The sequence below is a fragment of the Macrobrachium rosenbergii genome, chromosome 3, assembly GCF_040412425.1.
Source record: "Macrobrachium rosenbergii isolate ZJJX-2024 chromosome 3, ASM4041242v1, whole genome shotgun sequence".
Classification (NCBI taxonomy): Eukaryota; Metazoa; Arthropoda; class Malacostraca; order Decapoda; family Palaemonidae; genus Macrobrachium; species Macrobrachium rosenbergii.
Genome location: NC_089743.1, coordinates 42,255,623 through 42,280,030, shown reverse-complemented (window position 1 = coordinate 42,280,030; position 24,408 = coordinate 42,255,623). Strand labels below are relative to the sequence as shown.

The 24,408-nt window shown below is 39.2% G+C and overlaps 2 protein-coding genes across 4 annotated transcripts in view; both read left to right on the top strand.

Annotated features, from left to right (window-relative positions):
• Positions 1-9,129, top strand: part of LOC136854638 (UDP-xylose and UDP-N-acetylglucosamine transporter-like) — a 34,510-nt gene extending 25,381 nt beyond the window's left edge. For all 3 annotated transcript variants that reach the window (XM_067131215.1, XM_067131211.1, XM_067131203.1), the window contains 3 exons: positions 962-1,132; positions 3,586-3,746; positions 8,726-9,129. In XM_067131215.1, the coding sequence (XP_066987316.1) occupies positions 962-1,132; positions 3,586-3,746; positions 8,726-8,984 (591 nt within the window). In that variant the 3' untranslated portion in view covers positions 8,985-9,129. The remainder of the gene's footprint in view (positions 1-961; positions 1,133-3,585; positions 3,747-8,725) is intronic.
• A 1,401-nt stretch (positions 9,130-10,530) lies between these two features.
• SNRPG (small nuclear ribonucleoprotein G) overlaps positions 10,531-24,408 on the top strand; it is a 23,487-nt gene continuing 9,609 nt past the window's right edge. Inside the window, exon 1 of the mRNA XM_067131230.1 lies at positions 10,531-10,685. Within this exon, the coding sequence (XP_066987331.1) occupies positions 10,654-10,685 (32 nt within the window). The 5' untranslated portion in view covers positions 10,531-10,653. The remainder of the gene's footprint in view (positions 10,686-24,408) is intronic.

Sequence of the window (24,408 nt, the reverse complement as noted above, 5' to 3'; positions counted from 1 at the left end):
ATTATATATCCATAGTGTCGGAATATATTCAGTTTAAGAATGATTTGGTTATCTTTTTATAGCCAATTGTAATATATGAGACAGTCTCCGTTATGTTGACTAGCGTCAGGTGGTTTGCTAAATTAGACCTAGCTGTAGACAGGCCCTCAGTCCGAAATATACAAGTATGCAATCACATACACACGCACACACCGTATCTGTAGTTAAAGTTCCGAAACCACAAATTACGTGAGTATTTTTACATAGGACTCAAGACGAAGTAACAAAGGTACTCGCTCTAAAATGTACATCCCATCTGTGCTGGACTTGGTAGTCCTGTTACTTGACAAAATAATCAACACCACAGAGCTTGTAGGCATGATCTGTTGTTGTAGAGATTAAGCTAACTATAGTAGCGGGGAGAGAGAGAGAGAGAATGTGGTCAAGGCCTAGACATGTGTTACCTATAGTCAGTTGAAAGCGTCAGCAATGGATGGTGTGATCGAGAATATTTATGAGATTCAGCGGAAGAGAGAGAGAGAGAGAGAGAGAGAGAGAGAGAGAGAGAATGTGGTCAAGGCCGAGACACATGTTGTCTATAGTTTAGCTGAATAACGTTAGAAATGGATGAGATGGTCGAAAATATGCATTACTGCTTATTCTCAACTGGCCTTCTAAAGCCTTAAGTTTTCTGGAATTTAACTTCCCGCGTCAGTAGTACTGTACTAGCGTTCCAAGTTCAGTTTCGGTCTTCTCATATCTTTTTTTAATAGTCTCTTTAGCAGGAACATTAGATTTCATATAACTGGATATTGTATAATGTTACAAATGCTGTATGACAGAGCTTGTAAAAACTTGAATTTCTTCAGTACAAGCTAAGTAAATCGTATATGAAATCTTATGAAAAAGGGAAAACAGACCCTACATTTTGTACGTACAAATGTAAACAAACCTAATAAAAGCTTTCGAATTCTTATCACAGGACGATGAAGAGGAAAAAGTGGCCGAGGGAGGTGTGTCCAGCTTCGTCACATGGCTGATGGGAATCGGCATTCTGACCTTCGCGCTCTTCATGTCGGCGAGAATGGGAATATTCCAGGAGCTGCTCTTCACTAAATACGGGAAGCATCCGAGAGAGGCGCTCTTCTATATTGTAAGGATTTTTTTTCTCTCTTTCTTTTACCTTTCTGTTGTTAAAGACATCGCCAATATTTTCGTCACCGTTCCTTGTTTATTTTCTCACACGAAGACTCAAAAGACCTTTAGGCGTATGTGCTGAGGTTCATTTGTCCTTGTGTTAGTGAATTTATTTACACTCTTTTCTGTTTTTATTAAAATGTCATGGTTATCGTGTTAAGAATAATTTTTTTTTTTTTTACATTTATAGAGAGCCATGCTTTACGGAAGTGTAGTAAGAGTCAAATCGCTTAAATCATCAGATTATAAACTTTTTTTTACTAGGCCATCGTAGTCCATATAGTTCCATCTGCTACGGACAGATGCATAAATCTTTGGCTTGTTTATCAATTTTCAGCGGTCGTTAATCGTTCAGTCATTTGCTATACGAAGGGATGAGAATGAAGCAATACGAAAGTGTGCTCAGGTCATTTTGGAATACTACGAAAATGTGCTCAAGCGTCACCATTGTAACAAAGACGTGGTAGATAGACTCTGATATCTGAAAAATAGACAAAGACACCTTTATACTCTCCTCATTTAAAAGCTACGAGTCAGTGCAATAGACGCAGTCTCATGGGCCTAACTTCCTACACAGAAGCACAAGGAGAAGAAGGAGAAGACTTGAAAGGAGAGAAGAGGAAACCCATTGATAAGTTCACCCACTTGAGACGTGACATTTACATTTAGCTTTTAAGCTGATATATGACGTCACCGAATATCAGAAGCAAGAAGATGCTCTTTGCTGATGATAGGACATGATTCTTTCGTGAGCATAAACCCTGATTATGCTCATTCTTGCAGATATATGCAGAGATATCGTAGTGCATTATGAGCAAATATGCAATAGACTATAGTTCTGTGTACACGTGATCGTAGACTTATCGATAGAAATTCCGACTGACGATCACAATGAGGTCATTAGATCTAACGTAGAATTGGCTAACGAACGCATACCAATGAATCACTGAGAGAGAGAGAGAGAGAGAGAGAGAGAGAGAGAGAGAGAGAGAGAGAGAGAGAGAGAGAGAGAGAGAGAGAGAGCCAAAATGGTTTGGAATGTGTTCTTCGGGCAATTACATTACAGTATAATGGTCTAAAGCAGGAGAACCTTAATGTTATTTGTTTACACAGACACGAAGAGTCAAACATACATACATATATATATATATATATATATATATATATATACATATATATATATATTATATATCCATATATACATGTATATATATTATATATATATCCATATATACACTTATATATATATATATATATATATATATATATATATATATATATATATATATATATAACTGAATCACGAAAATATGGAACGTGATGAATATATAAATAAAGATAAAATCCACGAAGGAAACGGAAACACTGGAGTGCTGCGTCTTTTACTTAGCAGTAAAGGACATAAGTGTCGAAAGGCCTCGCAGCACTCCAGTGTTTCGTTTTCTTCGTGGATTTTATCTTTTATATATATATATATATATATATATATATATATATATATATATATATATATATATATATATATATATATATATATATATATATCTCCAAAACACGGAGCCCATCCAGAAGTGAAATGCAGCATAATTACTCTTCTCAGATATGTAAAACAAGTACATGACTATATTCTATCATTTCTCTCGTTATATATGTTACTAAGAATTATTCCAGTCATTAAGATTGATATATGAAATAATTTTATCGTCCAGTCTTAATATATTCTCGACTTACGTAGAAGATTCTGTTTAGTATTTATGTACTCTTATTTATAAATATTTGGTCATTCAGTAGACTGTGCATAACCTCAGTTAGTTATTATTATTATTATTATTATTATTATTATTATTATTATTACTTAGGGAGTGCAGTTTCTCAATCTCTCGAATGAGTTTCTTTGTAGCAGCAGGTAAAAAATTCAGCAGCTGTCCAAAGTTCATTTATTCTTGAACGTTCTGTAGTTCTCCCTACCATTTACAGAAAGGCGGATGAAGCCAGCGATGCAGTTTTGTCATATTTATAGTGTCAAATGGGCTTACAGGGATTTTACTCGATTCTCCTCTGCTCCCAGCCACTAGGGGGAGAACCCCCCCCCCACCATGCTTGACAGCCCAAAATCTCTGTAACCCGCTGGCCGGTATGAATATGGTATATAATTATACCCTGACTTCATTCTTCTGTACATGATAGAGAAAGATACCGAAACGTTGAGGAATAAACGAACTTTGGACAGCTGTTATATATAATTTACCTGCTGCTGCGAAGAGACTCACTCGAGAGATTGAAAAAAATGCAACATACTGTATCAATATAGTAGATTCAACAACATCTGGACGGCTATTATTATTATTATTATTATTATTATTATTATTATTATTATTATTATTATTATTATTATTATTATTATTCCAGCATCTGATGTCCCTCCCTGGCTTCATCCTGACGGCCGGAAGCATCGCTGACCACGCTTCCAGGTTTACGAAATCTGAGCCTCTGATGTTCTTCATCGACATACCCATTCTGTCGGTCCTGCCCAGATTGTGGGTATTCCTCGCTGGCAACGTCGTCACTCAGTATCCTTTGAAATGCCCAAATGAATGATAGGTCAGGAGGTGGATGGGTGTAGCAGGTGTAGTATAGAAATTATTATTGTTATCATTAATATTATTATTATTATTATTAAATTCAAGCTTCCGAAGAATTTGGTGTTCATTTGAAAGAAGTAACAGAAGGTGACAGGAAATACAGAAAGAAGAGATCGGTTATTAGATAAGAAAAAATAAATTAACAAATTAATAAATGGACAGATAGATGTGTAGTTTAGGCTGTCAAGCCAAGCAGCCAACTGGGGCACTTTCGGGTCATTAGCATTGAAGGCAGTGAAAAGAGGGCATTGGAGCGGTTGGACAGCAAGAGACGGAGATCCAGAAGCTAGATTAAGTGAAGTACAAGGATCTGAAGGCAGAACTGGGAGAAAATCCCGTAGTTGTACTAAGAAGTAACAGTTAGAGAGGTTGGATAGCAAAACTGAAGGAACTGGGAATGGAGACAAAGTAAAAGACAAATAAAAAAAATTAAACACGCTCTTATTAAAATGTGCTAAAAAGTAAAGAATAATTTGTGGAGACACACCAGGATTTTCTTACAATTAATCATGTCTACAAAAATAATGCGTGGGTGCCAAACATGGAAGGAAATGCTACAAGAAAAGTTTTATTTTTGTAGAAATGATTAATTGTAAGAAAATCCTGGTATGTCTCTAAAAGTTATTTGTTACTTTTTAGTGCATTTTAATAGAAGCATGTTTTAAAAATGTTTATATACATTTTTTTCACTTTATGCTTTTTAGTTTTGACCGAATTTGTAACCGAGTTATGATTGTAGCTAACGAAAATGAATGTTTTATCCTGTTGAGCCAAAGAAAGTTTGAAAATTCCGTAGTCATTAACTTATTCTACCGAGCCGAAGAAGGTATGAAAAATCCGAAGAGTTTCCTACAAATCCTGAGATACTGGGAGAGGTCGCTGTAGGGTCACTATAGGTTGCTGCTGACCTACTGATCATGTAAGGTTGTATTGTCACCTGGATTGAGGAACCATGCACAATTTCAAGTCCATCAGACGAAGGGAACAGGTCAGAAATTGAGTTTCAAGATTTGGCCCGGACAAACAAACAGAGAAACACAAAAGCAAGCTAAAAAAAAAAAGCTTATCAAAAGTGGGTGCAGCTAGGGACCTAAAGACTCTTCCAACATCCTTTAGTAATGCTTATAGTGCACCACGCGAATTGAACTGATGGGGATCATGAAAATGAAGACTATGAAGAACAATCACTTTCTTTAAGGATGAGGATTTTGACCTCAACAAAAATAAGAATAACAAATGTGCCTCGCTGTCGAACTTCTCAGTTCTATAGGTCCTTTGTTCTCAGACTGTTGGACTGTGGAACAACCTTCCAGAGGATATTGTGCAATTGGAACTTCAAAAGTTCAAGCGAAGATGCAATGCGTTGCTACCCTGATACTATTCTTCTTGCATTTTAATACATTTTTATCTAGTTATCTGTTTATTAATTTATTGTTTCTTTTTTAGTAAGTGGTATCTCTTCTTTCTGTATATCCCTTCACTTCCTCTTACTTCTTCCTAATGAGCACCATATTCTTTGGAAGCTTGAGTTTCAAGTCAATAACCCCTTTGGGTTTGTTCCATATGAATAGATTTCATCTACTGAATAATATATAATAATAATAATAATAATAATAATAATAATAATAATAATAATAATAATAACATCATAGACGACTGTATGGTAAGAGCATCAAGGAAGTAGATACCCTAATCCAGACTGTAAGGATTATATCTGGGGACATCAGGATGGAGTTTGGAATAGAAAAATGCCCCCTGGTCAACATACAAAAAGGCAAAGTAACAAGGACTGAAGGGATAAAGCTACCAGACGGGAATACCATCAAACATACAGATGAGACAGGACACAAATACCTGGGAATAGTAGAAGGAGAGGATATAAAACACCAAGAGATGAAGGACACGATCAGGAAAGAATATATGCAGAGACTTAAGGCGATACTCAAGCCAAAACTCAACGCCGGAAACACGACGAAAGCCATAAACACTTGGGTAGTACCAGTAATCAGATACAGCGCAGGAGTAGTGGAATGGACGAAGGCTGAACTCCGCAGCATAGACCAGAAACCTAGAAAACACATGACAGTACACAAAGCACTACACCCAAGAGTAAATACAAACAAACTATACATAACACAAAAGGAAGGGGGAGAGGGCTACTAAACATAGAGGACTGCGTCAACATCGAGAGCAGAGCACTGGGGCAATATCTGAAAACCAGTGAAGACGAGTGGCTAAGGAATGCATGGGAAGAAGGACTGATAAAATTAGACGAGTGGCTAAGGAATGCATGGGAAGAAGGACTGATAAAATTAGACGAAGACCCAGAAATATACAGAGACAAGAGAATGAAAAACAGAACAGAGGAGTGGCACAACAAACCAGTGCACGGACAGTACATGAGTCAGACAAAAGAAATGGCCAGCCATGAAACATGGCAATGGCTACAAGAAGGAAACAGAAGGAATGCTAACAGCGGCACAAGAGCAGGCCCTAAGAACCAGATACGTCCAAAGAGCAATAGATGAAAATAATATCTCACCCATATGCAGAAGTGCAATATGAAAGATGAGACCATAAACCACATAGCAAGCAAGCGAATGTCCGGCGCCTGCACAGAACCAGTACAAAAAGAGGCATGATTCAGTAGCAAAAGCCCTCCACTGGAGCCTGTGCAAGAAACACCAGCTAGCTTGCAGTAATAAGTGGTACGAACACCAACCTGGGGGAGTGATAGAAAACGATCAGGCAAAGATCCTCTGGGACTATGGTATCAGAACAGATAAGGTAATACGTGCCAATAGACCAGACGTGGCGTTGATTGACAAAATCAAGAAAGTATCACTCATTGATGTGGTAATACCCCATGGGACACCAGAGTAGATAAGAAAGAGAGAGAAAAAATTGATAAGTATTAAGACCTGAAAATCGAAATAAGAAGGATATGGAATATGCCGGTGGAAATTGTACCCATAATCATATGAACACTAAGCGCGATCCCAAGATCCCTGAAAAGGAATCTGGAAAAACTAGATGCCGAAGTAGCTCCAGGACTCATGCAGAAAAGTGTGCCACTAGAAACAGCGCACATAGTGAGAAAAGTGATGGACTCCTAAGGAGGCAGGATGCAACCCAGAACCCCACACTATAAAAACCACCCAGTCAAATAGGATGACTGTGATAGACCCCGCCCCCAAAATAATAATAATAGTAATGTAGGCACTTAGTGCTCTTTTAAATACTAAATGTTTTATTGAAAAAAAAGGTGGGGAAGACATATCAGTTACACATGTGCACAAAAATCTTTGTGTAGTTATAAGAAAATGTTTGTTCTATTTTTATGCTGCGTAGGCTTTGGCTTTCCATTATTGATCTGCATTGCAACGAGAGACTAAAGAACACAGGTGGACGTTTTCAGGTGTACATTGGTCAATTTACATACCAAATTACAGGGTGAAATTTCCTAAGAAAAGGCACATGCTTTTTTTGCACTTATATAATATAATAATAATAATAATAATAATAATAATAATAATAATAATAATAATAATAATAATAATAATAATAATAATAGTATTTATCACAGAGAACCTGTCAGCACAGCTTTTCTTCTGAGCACAAATGGAAGCATATAAACATAAATATAGTTCCTACATTGCAATTTCAATAAAAAACAGATTCATAAAACAAGTGTCACAACAATCTTTATATTGTATATTTAACATAAATAAAAACAAACACAGAAACATACATATTCTAAAGAATGCGAGAATACCCAATTCTTGGCTTGACAATCTAGGCCAGATGTCTGTCAGTCCTCTGGGGAATTACGGGCGACGCCTGGCACCAATACTCTTGTCCTAGATGTCTACCTGGCACCACCATCTGTTTGCAACCAGCAAGTGTCAGCTGTCTTGTGAAACTGCCAAGAATGAAGTCACCTTGCTGCAGTATTTTCTTTTGAATTCTACTTGTAGTTGTATGGAAAAGATTTCATTTCAGGCCGCTCAGGAAAGTGAAGAGCTTTGCTGATGCAACATGCTGCCATCTAGTGGGCTAACCGGGTATTAAAGATAATTTAAGATTAAAAAAAAAAAGGATAAAATTTTTTTATTTAGAGTGTCTTTATCAGACAACACGATTAGGAGAATCAAAATTATTAAAGAATTATGGAAAATAAAACTAAAAGTTATTACAGTTCTTGATTTGTTCTGATCTCAAACAAATGCGGTAGAATGTGTAAAAATGTATGTATGTATATATATATATATATATATATATATATATATATATATATATATATATAATATATTATTACTATTATTACTGAGTAGCTGAAACCAGCTCCTATTGAACAAGCCCACAGGGCCCATTGACTTGAAATTCAAGCTTTCAAAGAATATGGTGTTTATTAGGAAGAAGTAAGAGGAAGTAAAGGGAAATACAGAAAGAAGAGATCCCACTTATTAAAAAATAAAATAAAAATGAATTAATAAACAGATAAAAATGTATTAAAATGCTAGGAGAATAGTACTAGGGTAGTTATGCATTACATTTTCGCTTTAACTTCCGAAGCTCTAATTGCAATATACAGTATATATATATATATATATATATATATATATATATATATATATATATATATATATATATATATATATATATATATATATATATATATATATATATATATATATATATATATATATATATATATATATATATATATATATATATATTAGTGTATGTATAGTTGTTATGCCTACAATAACTTTTTGACATCTTGGTATCTTCCCACTTTTAGACTTTAGGCTTTGCAGTTAGAGGTCACTGAGTCTGTTGTATATATATACAAGATTTTATTATCCCAATAATGTTACGCATTAATTTCCTTAACGAGCATTCAGGTTCCTGTGCGTAAGCTCTGTGTTCCGCCTAACATCCGAATGCAGTTCCCTCACTGTGACTTTGGTGCTGACGCTGAGGAAGTTTGCTTCTCTGGTCTTCTCCATCATCTACTTTCAGAACCCTTTCACCTTCTACCACTGGGTGGGGACCGTCCTCGTCTTCACGGGAACTCTCCTCTTCACGGGGGTCATAGGGCCTGCGGCGGCGCCGTCAGTAGAACAGAAGGAATCAGACGCCAAGCACGACAAGGAAGAATGATGGAGGGTTCTTGGACACTAAAGATTGGTAACATTTTGTGGACAGTACTGCCAATTCAACGATGAAAGACATGACTGCGTGAGAGTGAAGTTTATCATGATTTGTTGTTGATATTTCGCAAAATAAAGTTTATTCTTAATAGAAAGCTGCTTTATTGATGTTTGCAATTCAGCTCCATGGAATTTTAGTCTCTTTATTACGGAAGGTCCTCATGTAGATAAGTTAACGACTCAGTTAAAATGGAGATGGTTTGGACAAGTACGTCCCACAACTCTTGGGAGAATGGTACGTAATAGTGTCAGTTGGCTCCTGTGGGCACCAGAAGAGTTGGAAGACCCAAACTTTAGCTTGGATGACAACTGTGAGAAGGGAAGCTGGAGATGAGTGGAGATTTGTGGGAGATAAACCTCAGGAAAAACCTGAGTTGAGATTGTTATCTTTCTCCTCACCCCCTTAGAAAAAAATGTGGAGTTTCAGAAGTTTTGAGTATGGGGAAACGTGAAAAAATAGAGGCAAAAACAAAGAAAAAACGTTCAAGAATATATGAAATAAACAAACTCCGGTAACGTGCAGTCTAATACCAGACTTTTAGAGCAAACTACCCCACTGGTGTCAATAACGTCCTGAAATTTATAGACAATGTTGAGTACGCAATACTACTGCAACTACTATAGATTTAAGTGAAGCGTTTGATACAGCAATGCCTTCACTTAGGGAGGGCCTTTAACACAAAATCGAAAATTAATTATGTATTAAAAATTGAAGGGTTCCCTTGGACCGACATAAAAAAAAAGACATGAACAAAATATAGGCTAAGGTTTTCCTTATTATAAATAATAAGCAACGGACATAACAGTCACAGAAACAGAAACTAAATTAAAACAAAACTTATACCCCCCAAAAAACTTGCAAAACCTTAATATTAAACTGACAACGAATGATATCACTGAGGTAAGTCACCATGGTGATCCACAAAATTACATTTTGGAAAGAGGTACATAGTCTAATGATAAAAGTTAATAGATAACCACATGATGGGGTCAGAGATAAGCAGCTTAAAGCTTAAATTTAAACGTATGAAAAATGACAGTTATAAATTAATGAAGGAAAGATAAAGGCACAGAGTAAAATCCTTTGAACTCACGATGTCCAGTCTTAAAAATTTGCCCCGAGAACTTAAAGGACAAATGACGGCCGACATGATGGATTCGAAAACAAGCAAAGATGATGGAGTGAGATATAATTTGCTTAATATCAGTTTTTATACTTTTTATCATTTAGTGAAAGACCTTTCGAAACATTTTTTTTACATTTTATATTGTTGTGTTACTTCACACGACCTGTATTTTGTTTGTTCTCAATGGCCAATGGTTTAATTACAGAATACTAACATCGTCAAATCTTTATAGTACCACCTAAAATTAAATTTCATTTTTATAAAATTTTGCACGGAACAGGCACGATAATAAAATCATTCATGATAATATAGTAATTTTAAAATCAAATATAATAATTATATCTACGATTTATAATCCTAATAAAACTCTCAAATAGGCGGTAAAGTAAAATCATAATTTCAAAACGTTTGCTTTGCAGGCCCCAACGCCGATTCCGCCATCCTACCACGCCACCTTGTCGCAATTTCACCGGAGCTCTTGATTAATTCAAAATGAGTAAGGCACATCCTCCCGAGTTGAAAAAGTAAGTGGAAATGAAGGTTTTTTTAAAGTTTATATATTACTGCGAATTTGTTATTGACGGATAACAAGGTTGTATGTTCCTTGGATAGGCCTAGACTGCGCAGCTTGGTGATACTCGCCTTAGTCTTGTAGTTAGCCCGTATTTGGATGTTATTTCAAGTTTGTAATGGCTACATATATATTTTTTTCATGAAATTCCTCGTGGTGTGTGGGTATATGCCCCTCAAGGCCTAGCGTGCTGTCTTGGGCAAAGAGCCTAAAAGTCTTGAGCCGAGATTTTCAAAATTGGTAGTCAAAAATATTTGCATAGCAGTTAATGTAAGGCTATTTGTAAGCAACAGCTCCAGGGAAAACTTTACAATAGTTGCGAGGCCTGATTACCGCCAGTCGTCGACCGGGACAGGTTTCTCATACATAAATACACCTAACCTTTCCTGTAATCCCCGGTCCGAACCTGACCAGATCTTACCTACCTAACCTAACTTCGGGTGACGTGCCCTGACCTGGCCGGGAGGGCTCTGGGCCCTTCAAAAAGGCAGCAAACTTCCCCGGTCAGTGACTGGCGGGAATCAAGCCACGCAACTAATGTAAATTTTTACCAATCAGAGGTTAATTACAGTCGACTGGCAAAAAATAACGGTAAATTGTAGATAAGCAACCAAAATATTAGGCTACAGGAGAAATTTGAAAGGCTTTCTAGTCTAACCCATCCAAGAATGCTACAGTGATGCAATCCACCCACCTGTTCACGATGTTGTTTTGTAATTCAGCTTACGGCTACAAAAAACCACAAAAGACTTACAACCCATAATTGACAACCAAACCGTCGGAGAGCTCTCTACTGCACCACTGTGTTTTCATCCCTCCCGCCTGCATTGTTTACATCTTGCTCCCTCCCTCTGTTTGTCCTATGACGTCGCAGCACGAATGAATACTTTTAAACGTAATGTTTTGCTGTAAAAAATCTTATAAGATTAAACGTACTTTGGTAGAACTAAGTAGTAACTCTGACTTTTTCTACAGGTTTTTGGTTGCTAATTATGGATTTGCCTTCAATTTTTGTTGGACGAATGTAATTAACCTGTAATTAACCCCTGAAGTCCATCCAACAAGGGGTTTCCATACACGATCTGGAGCCGCTGAAAGTCCACGGGACCCTACTTTTGGCACCAAAAAATCGCTATAGAAAACGCGCCCTTTTTAAATAGCTCCCGTTTTGCTTCATGTCGGTAATGAAAAATGTGTTTTTGGTGGTGTTTCCCATAGGGAAAGCAACAGAAAAGTTAATAAAACAGTAAGGGGGACCGTGTTGGGAACCGGGGTTTTGGGTGGGGAGAAGCAAAAGCTGGGGTTTGTGGCGGCCGTAATGTAAAAAATTCGCTAGTTTCTGACCCGTTAGTCTGCATACAAATGTTTGTCCCACTATGCAACAAACATAAGTTGACCTGCTAGTCTAAATACAAAAGATTGTCCTGCTAGGCTACAAACATAAGGCTGACCCGCTAAACTACAGAAGCGAAAGTTGGGTTTCCTGCTTGCCGAAATGTACAGTGTTCGCTATTTTATGACCCGCTAGTCTGTATACAAAAGGTTGTCCCGCTAGGCTACTACTGTAAGGCTGACCCGCCAAAGTATATACGTGATGCTAACCCGCTAATCTACATACATGAGGCTGACCCGTTACACTGCATGTGTGAGGCTGACCCTACCTACATCAGGGGGGGACGGAAAACGCTAGCCTAGGCTATCTGTAGCCTACATAAGAAACCTCAGTTAGGCTATTCCCTACCTCCCTACCTACATTAGAACGGGCGTAAATTTTGTAACGTTGAATTTTTAACATATCTGGTCTGATGTGCACTTCTAAGGGTTGATATTTAGTACTTCTTGTGGTTGTTTCCTGTAAATCTGACTTGTATTTAAGTGTTATGTCATTGTTCAAGTATATATAAAATTTAGGCCAAACGCCAAGTGCTGGGACCTATGTCATTAAATGCTGAAAATAATGATGAAACAATGTTTAGGAGAGGGTGAAATGTAAGAGGGAAGAAAGCTAATGTAAATGGAAGTATAGTAAAAGGAATGGAAGGGGCTGCATCTAGGGCTGAAGGGAAGTTGCAAAGAACCTAAAGTAATGCCTACAGTGTGCTGCATGAGGTGCACAGACAAAACTGCTTTCATACGGGATGTTCCAGCATTGGTCATGTTTTTTATACCAGTATCTAGTTAGTGTATTTTAGTGTCTGGCTCCTCCTGTATTTTTTTCCCTCCTTTTTTTAAAATTTATTTTTCTGCCTTTGTTTTTTGTACCTCAGTTTATTAAAATTTTTCTAAATATTTCTTGTAATACTTTAGGGTGTTTTCCTCATTTGCACATCTTTTCAATTGGGTTCTCTATCATGTACAAATATTCATGCAATCCTTCCCTTTGTCATTTAACGCATGTCCTTGTATTCCCTATTCAGTTCTATAGCTGTATTCTGTTTGAGTTTTTCATCTATCCATCCATAGAAACTTATCTATTTCATCTGTTTCTGTTTTTGTAGGCTCTTTTCAGCTTCATCTGCAGTTTACTTACATGGTAGCATGATTCTCAGATTAAGTTTTATATGATAAAATATACGAGTAATATGACAACTTCACGAGTTACCACTATACGTTTTACCAATTCTGTATAAACTATGGGAAACAGTGAGACTAGAAATTTATATGGAGTTTCCAGTTTTTGGGGTTACAAAATTTTTTGGTTTTGCGCGAGGGAGAGGAAGGAGTGGGTGGGGTTGATGATGATGTTAGGTGTTGTAGCAGGCTGGCTAGTGTTGTTGAAGTTTAACTAGGATAGGAGTTTGTCTTTGAATCTGTGAATGTGATAGGGACACACTTGCCACAGCACCCTTTTTAAGAGAAATGATTACCTTTAGACGAGCAATTCTAGACTTGGGCATTTTTATAAGCTACTGAATATATAAAGTTAATGTTAGTTAGTTACATAGTATACAGTCTGTGGTAGTTGAGGGTCTTGACAGCCTTTTTACTCTTGGCAATAACCCATTACTGAATAAACTTGTTATACACTGCTAAGTTACTGTTTTGATGTTATGCATTGCCCAGACAATTCTCTTAAATTGGGTTAAACTACTTAATGTTCAGGTTAGAAATTGTGGTTTTCGTGCTATCTGTAGGTTATCTTGAATGTTCAGGTATAGCATACAGATGCTCCTTAGAGCATCTGTTGAGGAGTGCTGCAGACTGTTGGGCATGTGAAGCCAGAGACAATTCATAACAAATGGCATACAGAAAGGCCAAGTGGTGCTTGCTAACAGAAGTGGATTTGTGCATGGTTGAAACTAAAAGGCAGAGTGACAACGTAATATTGTACTGTGGTGTCTGCAACAAGAAAGTTTGGTGTAAGGCCAAGGTATTGCATTGCAGAAGGGTGCATATTATACAGGAGATAACGAAGTCCTCGTCCATCCATGCCATCTAAGTGCTGCCAAATCATGAGCAGTGACAGGATTTTGAAAATCACAGCAGAGGAAATTTTCGTGTCTGCTCCAGATCTTATCAGTATGGTTAGTTCCTTGTTGGGCGAGTCGGTGGAGTTCTGGGCTAGCACTCGCTAGGCCCGAGTTCGAGTCTCCGGCCGGCTAATGAAGAATTAGAGGAATTTATTTCTGGTGATAGAAATTCATTTCTCGCTATAATGTGGTTCGGATTCCACAATAAGCTGTAGGTCCCGTTGCTAAATAACCAATTGGTTCTTAGCCACGTAAAATAAGTCTAATCCTTCAGGCCAGCCCTAGGAGAGCTGTTACTCAGCTCAGTGGTCTGGTTAAACTAAGGTATAGCCTAAATGATTGCATCCAGATGTTGACTGAATCCTTGAAACACCACAGATACCCAAGAACCCTTTACAAGTACTTAGCTGCAACAGGCAGAACCTCACAATCTCAAATTTGAAGTTGAGTACTTACCTGCTGTAGGCAGAACCGCACGATCTCAATTTTGAAGTAGATAAGGACTATATTCCAGATAAATCCTGCAAAACCTCTCTTCTGTGTTAATGGAAAATGCCATTTCATTTTGCCAATAGATGATTTGGTGCATGGATGGGACCTTTTTAAGTTGTCAAGAGAGCCATTTCCCTAGTTATTTACCATTTATTTTTATATTCAAAGTAGAGACATGAAGCAATTGCCACACGTTTGTTTTGTTGGGAAAACTGAAAAATACTATTAAGGAGTTCTTAAAGCTGTTAAATATGTGATTCCTCAGTCACAAAGTTCAAAGAATGTGGTAGACGTTGAACATGCTGTATGAAAAACCATTCCATCAGTTCAGGATGTTCTTATTATTTTATAGGGCTCAGTGTATTTAGCAGAAAATAGAGGAAATTGGTCTGGCTGTGTTGCTAATTATATGCATTGCTGTACCTTCCTCACAGGTGCATATAACCCATGATGGAGAGACTTGGAGCATGTGCTGCTACAGATTTACTAAGTAAAATAGTGAATTATATTTGCAGAAAATGATAGGGAATTTGTTGTGAAATCCTGAGACTGAGTATTCAAACAGCCCATCTGTACAAACATTGACATTGAAGGTTGGTATGATGCTCTTAATAATTAAGAGATATGGGAATATATCATTCCATCCTCATTTCAGTTTATTGCTTGAACAAGCTTAAATAATTATGATTTAGTTATTAGCCAACAAACTGCAATTCTAACAAAAACATATGGACCAGCACTAGGACAGGTGAATGAAGTCTGGTAAGAATATGTTGCTGGTAACCTTCCATCCCACCAGTTTCTGTGCTTTCATTTGAAGCCAAAGTAAATTGTGTTACATTGATTATTTAAATAATGGGGTTTTCAAGTTGGTGTTGATTTTTAATCAGGTTTAGTAGGCTGTTAAATGTTATGGGAAAAATTTATTCAGCAACTAAATGAAAAAAATGTTACTGGAAGGAGATTATTAAGCCATCTCATGATATACAGGTATTGCCCTACTTACGATGGGGTTAGGTTCCAAAAAACCCACCGTTTGTTGAAAAAATCATATCTCGAATATGGCCTAGCCTGCACTAGGGTAATCAGTACCATCAATACATATATGGTAGCCTAGCCTACACTACACAGTATACTCTCTACATATACAGTATAGTAATTATTAGTGTCAGGTAATTCTGCAGGTTCAGTGACTTATGATAATTCAGTATAAAGAGAAATTGAATAACAAACAAGGATTAGCCTACACTTTGGTATATCTTATATGATAATTCAGTATAAAGAGAAATTGAATAACAAACAAGGATTAGCCTACACTTTGGTATATCTTATATGATAATTCAGTATAAAGAGAAATTGAATAACAAACAGGGATTAGCCTACACTTTGGTATATCATATATGGTAGCCTAGCCTACTGTACTCATATTTTCGAATATTAACACCTTATTATACAAACATCAAAATAACGAATGTGCATCTTTTCCATGGACCTTTTAAATAGTTATGTTTTACTACACTGTATCCAATTGTATACATTTTCATATTGCTTTTGCATTATAAATTTTGATCATAGCGATAAAATGTTTTGGTTTGAGAATCGATCATGCGGTGTTTATTTCACCGCATTTAACTCAGTTCAGAGCACTTTTCTTACTTCTAGTAAGTGTAAATGAATCTCTAGATACTCTATTCATATGGGACAAGGATATTTTTTGTTATATGAAGTGTTTTTAAGTCGAAATATAACTTAAAACTGTCTCGATGTGAAATTAATTTAGCTATTTTTTCGTCAATAGATGATGTTGGCGGCTGGCCGCTGGGGCATGTTTGTTTTGTGTAAAAAAAAATCAAGATTCCGTTCGCTATTTTCTCTTGATTTCATCATCATACTACGAGCTTATGTATTTATCTTTTATCGGCGTGAAAACAGCAGTAATATGTGTTCTTTCATGCCCAGTAGTTTCGATTAAAATCCTTTTCTCCAATTTATTTATGGCCGAGTTTCCTCCATGTTGCCGATGCACAATAATTTATAGTCATTAGCAGCCTGAACATTGTTTTCTCAGCTTCAGCTACAACTTGCAGCTTAAATTTGCTGTAGCAGTATATTTCTTTGCCGATCTTTTCTCCAAAGTGGATAAGGGTATAATGTAGAAATATATCAGTCCTGTTGTACTTGACATCATTTTTAACATAACTACGGTAATTGTTTAACTGTACGATGGTTGAAATACAAGCAAAACAGTTATCTGATTCGGTTATTAGCAAAACAACAGTTTCTCGTTCAGTTGTTTATGGCTGTACGCATTTTCGCAAGAGTATAAGGTTACCAACAATACTTTTATCATTCTCTTGCTTTTTTTAACTAGAAAATGGAATAAACAGATGGAGGAAAAGAAGTTGGTCTCTTGCTGCCTGATTGTATGCTGTTGCCTGCACCTGCGCGAAATTTAAAAATATTTTCTAAATACTGTATTGTCGTATTGGTATTAATTGCTAACTCCATCGTACCGTAAGACAAATTATCGTAACTCAAGCACTACCTATACAATAAATATTTTGTATTGCAATACACTCCCTGAACACCAGAATTAGCCCTGGTCACTATATCCCCATAATTTTACCCACAATGTGGGTAATTAACTGTCAGTATTACCAACGCTACCGGAAAAATCTTGTCAAATGAATTAACTTGAGGTGCCGTTGACAACGCTGCTGCAAATACCGGCTGACAGAGGCCGACATCCCCAATTGTTATTTGTTCGCTGTGCTGTGTGGGTGCGTCCCACATCAAATGAACTTTGGTCATTTAGCCCTACCCCCATTTAAAGAATTTGGACATCAGATTACAATTTTGGACTGTTTTCAACATTGGTTTATACTTTGATTGGATTTGGAACTTCTCTCCTGGTTTTAACCTTGGATCAGTACTTTAGACTCAATTGGACAAGTCAGACAAGAAGACGTCACCGTCTGCTAGCGCCGCTGCTTCCACTTCGTCTACATCTTCAATGACCGAGGCTTCTACTGCTGGAGATGCTGCCGCTCATCGGTCCTGCATATCTTGCAACCGTAGGATGAGTACCCTCAGACGTGATCGATGTTCTGTTTGTATTTTATGTAGGAAGGTTCAGTGTAGTATCAGTCGGAGATGTGATGAGTATAGGTCTTGGTCAGTAGATCAAATGGAGGATTATTTGAAACAGAAAATCCTTTCCCTCGAAGAGTAAGCATAGGTCTGGATCAGCTGTAGGGTTACAATCAGTAGATGAGAAAGCTTTAGATTCAGAGTTATTCAAGTTGTTAGAGGACATTTTATCATCCAGTATGTCTAGCCTATTTCTAGCCTGATGAGTAAGTTAATAGAAATAGTGATATTAGTAGCCTAGTTGATTCTAATCATTCTTTTTCAGCCCCCCCCTGCCTGTTCCAGAACCAGCCCTAACAGGTGCTCGGGGTCATGGAGAACCGCAAGCCTCGAATGTAGGTTCTGCCAGCCCCCCCGGCACGGAGCAGGCAGTGTTGGCAGCAGATTTCCCCCATTCCCACTCAAGGTGTAAGTTCTGAGGTTGGTGTAGAGTTAGGTAAGAGACAGACGAGTAGGGAAAATAGGATAGGAAGTGGTCAGGAAGAGAAGTGGAAGGTGGAGTCTTTGGGTTCGGGTTCGGTTGGGGTTTCTAGTGTGACGATTTCGTCTTGGATCCATCTTTGGTTTTAAGTTCGTGGTTCGTCGTTTGGATGTGGTTTTGGGTTTGTCAGGTTCTGTAGTGTTGGAGAATGCTCCTTCATCCTCAAAGGTCCTTGTCCTTCGCTGGATGAGTTTGGTTCGTCTTGAGGTGGCGGTAATTCTGGTGACAGGGTTTTCAATTTGGCTCAATATAATGCAGAATTGTTGGGTTTGTCACAGGGTTATAGATTACTAGTTAGGCAATGTTTTCAATTTTGGGTTTTCCAATATTCACGATCACATCTTGAATAATTTTCCTGAGTTTGCCATTGATGTCTGTCAAGATTATCGAGGGGAAACAGAGTAGATCTAACTATGGCCTCTTCTGCTGCTTCTGAGTTTTTCTTTTTTTCTGATTTCTTCTAAGCCCTCTTCCAATGTCTACACAATCTTCTTTATCAGGTCTCTCGTCGGAGTCTTCTCTCGCTCATCTTGTTTTCTTTGCCATTAAGTCAGCAGAGCAAAGAATTTACATTTGTGCAATCCTGTAATGTTGGAGTTTTCAGTGGCTCCCTCTCTCTCTTCGGGGTTGAGGTAAGGTGTACAGCCAACAGATTTACATTAAATGTAAATCTGAACTGGATATTACGGTCTTTGAATTGTGGGAGTGAGACGATGGCAGGCACATGCGCTGAGCTGCTAGATGTTGTCACACGTATTTTGAATTTTTTAACTACACTTCACTAACACAGGGATTGTACACTTCCTCTGCCATAACTGTTTTCGAACAACACAGCTAACTGTTCACATCTAACACATACAGTAAATCCCTGACAAAGCACTTCCCAATTCCTAATTATCAGTCTTCTGGCATCACAACACCGCTGCTATTCTTCTCATGATGCGAGATTTCGCGGGTAGTTATTCTGCATCACTAAATTAAGAACTTTTTTTGCACTCTCGCCTTCTTTGGTGGGGCTGTATTTTTTAGCACCTCACACAGGTCCTGTAGTTTTCTCAGACTTCTGGTCTAGATGCTCCACATGCGGTTGCGGAGTCTTCCACAACTCCGTATTATCTTCCTTTATGTAATGTGTCCACTGCGGTTCTCGTGGATGCTACGGCATTTGGCGTTTCGTCTGAGTCATCGTTGAGTGTATCAGCACCGATGGTGTCCTCAGCCTCTCCTTTTCATTACAGTAGCTGGTAGTTTTCCTTTTTCGGTCCCCATTGGTTCCGCAGCTTGTAGCTTGTCCTGAGAAACACCTTTGAGTACTGGACCAGTTGGTATGTTCTCCACCTGTCCAACATCGGTGGTAGTTGCTCCGATGGGTATTCCGAGTGTGGCTGCTTTCTTTTCTCTCCTTCTTCTACTTCTTTCTCAACTTTTCCTGTGGCTATTTCTGTTCCGCCTCCTAAGGTGTTCAATGTGGGTTCGGCTTTGGTTCTGGGTCATTAGGGGCTTCTTCCTCCCTCTCCCTTAATCAGTGTGACTTCAGCTCCGGATACCTGTCCTGGTGCGGTGTTGGTTCATCTGGCTTTGGGTAGATCGGGTGTTGCGGCCTCTCCACTCACAGCGGTGGGCATTTGTCGCCCAGGTGTTATGTCATTGTCGCTGGGTGGTGCGTTGTTTGCGCAGTCAGGTGCATCTGCCTCAAGAGTTTTGTCATCGGCTTTAGTTGGTACAGGGTTTGCGCAACCGGGTTACAATTGGCTCAAGTATGATGGGGTCAGGTATGTCAGGTGTTGGTCTCGCACATCCTGGTGTAGCGAGTTCCGGGTTATCGGGTGCAGCTCTTGCGAGTGGTCAGTCTGTCTCTTTTCCTGTCCTGGTTCGGTCGGACCAGTCTGACAGAGAATGCTCTTTTGAAGAGGAGGAGCCGGTACCAGATATAGGTTTTTTTTCTCCAGCTAATGAAAGCGAGTATAAGCGGATGGTGGACGTAATCCATTCTCTCTATTTGCAGTCCAGGCTTCTGAGGAACCTACACAACCAAACCAAGCAATGTTTGAATTGTTGTATGCAACTAAACCAGTAGTCTCCCAAACACCAAGTAAACCGGTCTGGTTTGGCAGAGTCGGCGGGTGTTAAGGGACGCGGACTCTTACCTTCTCTTATCGGGTTGGGTAGACAGGATTCAACCTTGCTTCCTAATCGGAAGGGGTTCTTTAGGGTGGTGGGTAACCCTTCTCCTGGTGTCAGAGTTCCTCTCAGTGAATCTGTTGAGGCTCTTCTCTCTCGGGTTCCTTCGTCGAATCGTTTGGTAGCGGTTACATCTTGTGAGGCTTGTATTTTGGAGGACACTTATTACAGCCAGTCTGAGGCTGTGTCCCACTCTTTGTAGGTGTTGTCTGGGTTGATGGGGGTTTCTGAAACAAGTTGGATAGACTCCCTCCAATCCTGTATTGTTTGACATCCTCATCACTTTGGCCGGCTGTACAGCATTCTTTGGCAAGAAGAGGAGGGACTTCTTTTTAAATCTATTTCCGCCTCACTATCGGGACATACATAAGGGGGTTCTGTTGAGGGTGCCTTCTTGCGCTCTGCAACAGTTTTTTTTTTTAGAGAGGAGGATGTCTCCTCCATGGTCAATTTCGTGTTGTCGTCGTCAGCAGTAGCGTCTCAGGAGGCTATGATTCGTGTAGCTGTTCAGGGTTCAGGTGGCCAGTATGACGAACTTTGTTGCTTCTAACTCATGTCTCCGGTGTTGTCAATTATGCATCGTCGAGGGTACAGAATGTTGAAGTATCTAGCCCTTGTCTGATCCTTGCCTCCTCTTTAGAGGAGTTAGTAAGGGCGAGGGACTTCTTATTGAATCTATGCAAGATACTAGGAATTCGTCTAATCTTTGCCAAGAGTTGCCAGGTCCTAACACGGTCTATAACCTTTCAGGGATGAGGATTCTCTCTCTTCCTTTGAGGTTTTTTTCCCAATCCTGGAGAGGATCCAGTCAATCCTTCAGGAAGTAGAGGTGTTCCTGTTCAACAGGGAACAGCCGGTACCAGTTTGGAGAAGCCTCTTAAGGAGAATGTCTTCTCTCTCTCTTTTAATGCCAGGGTCTCGTCTCCGGATGTGTTTTTCTTCAGGTTTGTCTCAGGAATCGCTGGGACTTCCGCAACGAGAACACAGTTATAGTCTGGAGCGATTCTTGCCTGTCGGATCTTCTGTGGTGTTCAGAAGTGCTTCTGTCACCCGGAAGGTCCATCGACTCCCCTCTTCCCGACGTTCATCTGTACTCAGATGCCTCAGATCAAGGTCAGGGTGGAACTTTGGAGGAAACTCAGGCTTCAGGCCTCTGGAGGGATAGGGAATGAGAGGAGTCAATAATTTTCGGAAACTCAGGGCTGTAAAGGAAGCCCTCAGGTGTTTTTCAGTCCTAGTGCGCAACAGAGTAGTGGTGCTGTTTTGCAACATTGTAACTCCGTGTCATATCTGAAAAACCCGGGGAGGATCAAGATCAACAGAACTCAATACTGTAACACACACAGTCCTGAGAAGATGCGAAGAATGGAAGGTGTCTCTTCTTACCCAACTTTTATCGATGAGTCTCAACGTACTGGCCAACTCGTTCAAGTTGCTCTCTTCTGGTATTGGGGGGAGAGTGGACTTTGGCTCAGGAAGTAGTATGTCAGGTTCTCCGGAAGTGGCCAGCATCTGTTCGACTTTTTCGTGACAAGATTAAACCATCGTCTTCCGGTTTATTTCTCCCCAGTGGTGGACCCCATGTTGATAGGCACCGTTGCGACGTTACAAAATTGGAATCGCATACAGGTGTATGCTTTCTGCCATTTGGTCTTATTGATCAGGTAATCAGGAAATTGCAGGAAAGTGTCAAGACATCTATGACTCTAATAGCTCCTTGTTGGGCTTACGCCCTTGGTTTCCGGAACATCGGAACTTCTTGTTAGGAGCTAAACGGAAGTTCCGATGTTCCTTCCCATGCAGTCTTCTCAGACAACCGCTTTTTCACCATTATCATCCAAACCCTCGTGTGCTGAACATAGTTGCAAGGCAACTGCCGAGCGAGCAGCTAGACAGACCGGACTCTCTAAAGCTGTGTCTAGACAGCTTTCTTTCAGCTTGAGAAAGTCAACCTGTAAGCTTTACCAGGTCAGCTGGACAGAGTATAGAAGTTGGTGTCATAAGGAAGGTCATTCCATCTCTAGACCTTCCATAGCCAAAATACAGTAACCAAAAGCAACTGCCCATTTTAAAAGCAGCAAAATAATATACCGCAAAAACATCAGTTCCATATTCACGAGGCAAAAAATTGACCAGGACAAATTGATAAATTGGCAACATACCTAATGGTAGCGTCTCACTTAAAGACAATATCTCATTCATTCAGTGAATTCTGGGTGGTTGTTAAGTACTGATTTTTTTTTTTTTTTTTTTTTTTTTTTTTGCGCCGGGTTGGATAACGTCTTCGCATTTTTTTTGGTTCAGTGCTGATGAATGTATTCATAATATGTCTACCAGTTATACTTCACTTGAAAATCGTGCTAGAGTGGTTCAGCTTCATGAGGAAGGTTATAAAACTGGTGTAATAAGTGCAAAGACCGGTGTGAAACCGAGAACAATCCGAAACATTTTGAAAAAGTACTGCGAGAGTGGCAGTAAGGAGGTACCCAAGGCAGACACCATCCCGGGGAGACCCCCCATCATCAGTGAGAGGGGTTTGAGGGTGTTGGCAAGGGACATATAGACTAATCCGACCCTTACAGCCTGACAACTTAAGGCTGAAAATCCTGAGGCAGTTGCTGGAGCCTCTGTCCAAACCGCTCAAAGGCAGTTGGAAAAAGACTTAAAGTACTCGAAAGTGAAGGCTCGTAGGAAGCCACAGATCACAGCCAAACAAAAGGACAGTTGTTTTTGCATGTTCGTACAAGGCTGGGACATCAGCAATGGAGGAAAGTGCTATGGAGTGATGAGGCTTCGTTCTTTGTTGCTAATACAAAGGGGAAACATGTTTGGCGTAAGGTAACGTCGAACCCACTTAACCCTAAGTACCTTGCCACGAATGTTAAGTTCCCGCCGTATGTTATGGTATGGAGTTGTTTTGGGTATGGGGATAAGGGTTCTCTAGTGTTTTACCCATGAATAAGACTGTTAACAAAGACTCGTATTTCACGATACTGAACGATCATTAGAGGATTCGTTTGAACGCAGCCAGACCTCCATTTTTCAGCAAGACGGAGCTACAGCACATACCGCGAAGCAAAACATTATTTGGCTGAAAGATTGCAGTATTGACTTTATTCCCGACTGGGCAAGGAATTCTCCTGACATTTCGCGCATAGAAAATTTATGGGTAATTATCAAAAGGAAGTTACAGAACGTGGATACGTCTTCCATTGAGAAGTTGTATGCTGAGTTACAGCGACCCTGGGACAACCCTGATGACACACTCCTACAGATATTGGCAGGTTCTGTCCCCAGGCGACTTCAGGAGGTGCACAAACGTCATGGCATGCCTACCAAGTAATAGGGTAGGGGTTGGTGAGTGTTAACCCTGAATTTTATTATAATTACTCGTATTATTTGATTTTTCATGAATATTTACTTTTGCTTAAAATTTTTTTTCTCTCAATTTTCTGAAGTCGTAATTCCTTTTGGCAACTACTGTAGCTGATTTCTTTTTTTCCTTTGGAAAGTCAAGGTTCTTTCATATTTGGCGATTGCTGGCTACCGCTCAACACTTAGCAGTACGGTACATGTAGTTTCCATCTCCCCGAAAATTTCTGGTAGTAAGATCATCATGATTTATGACATTCCTTTAAGATTAAACATCCTGTCTTACCGAATTGGGCTCCTCCGTGGGATTTGTCGGAAGTTCTAACATTAAGACAACTGATTAAGATGTTTTTTCTTATGGCTTTTAACTACAGCTAGAAAGGTGGGCGCGCTTCAGGCAGTTTCTAGGCTGGCTTCCTAGGTGGGAAATATGTATAGTATTGGTCTCTTCTTCCGAAATTTGTGGCGAAGTCGGAGTCGGAGGTTAACCCTCTGCCTCATTCGTTTAGGGTTCTTTATCGGCAAGAGTT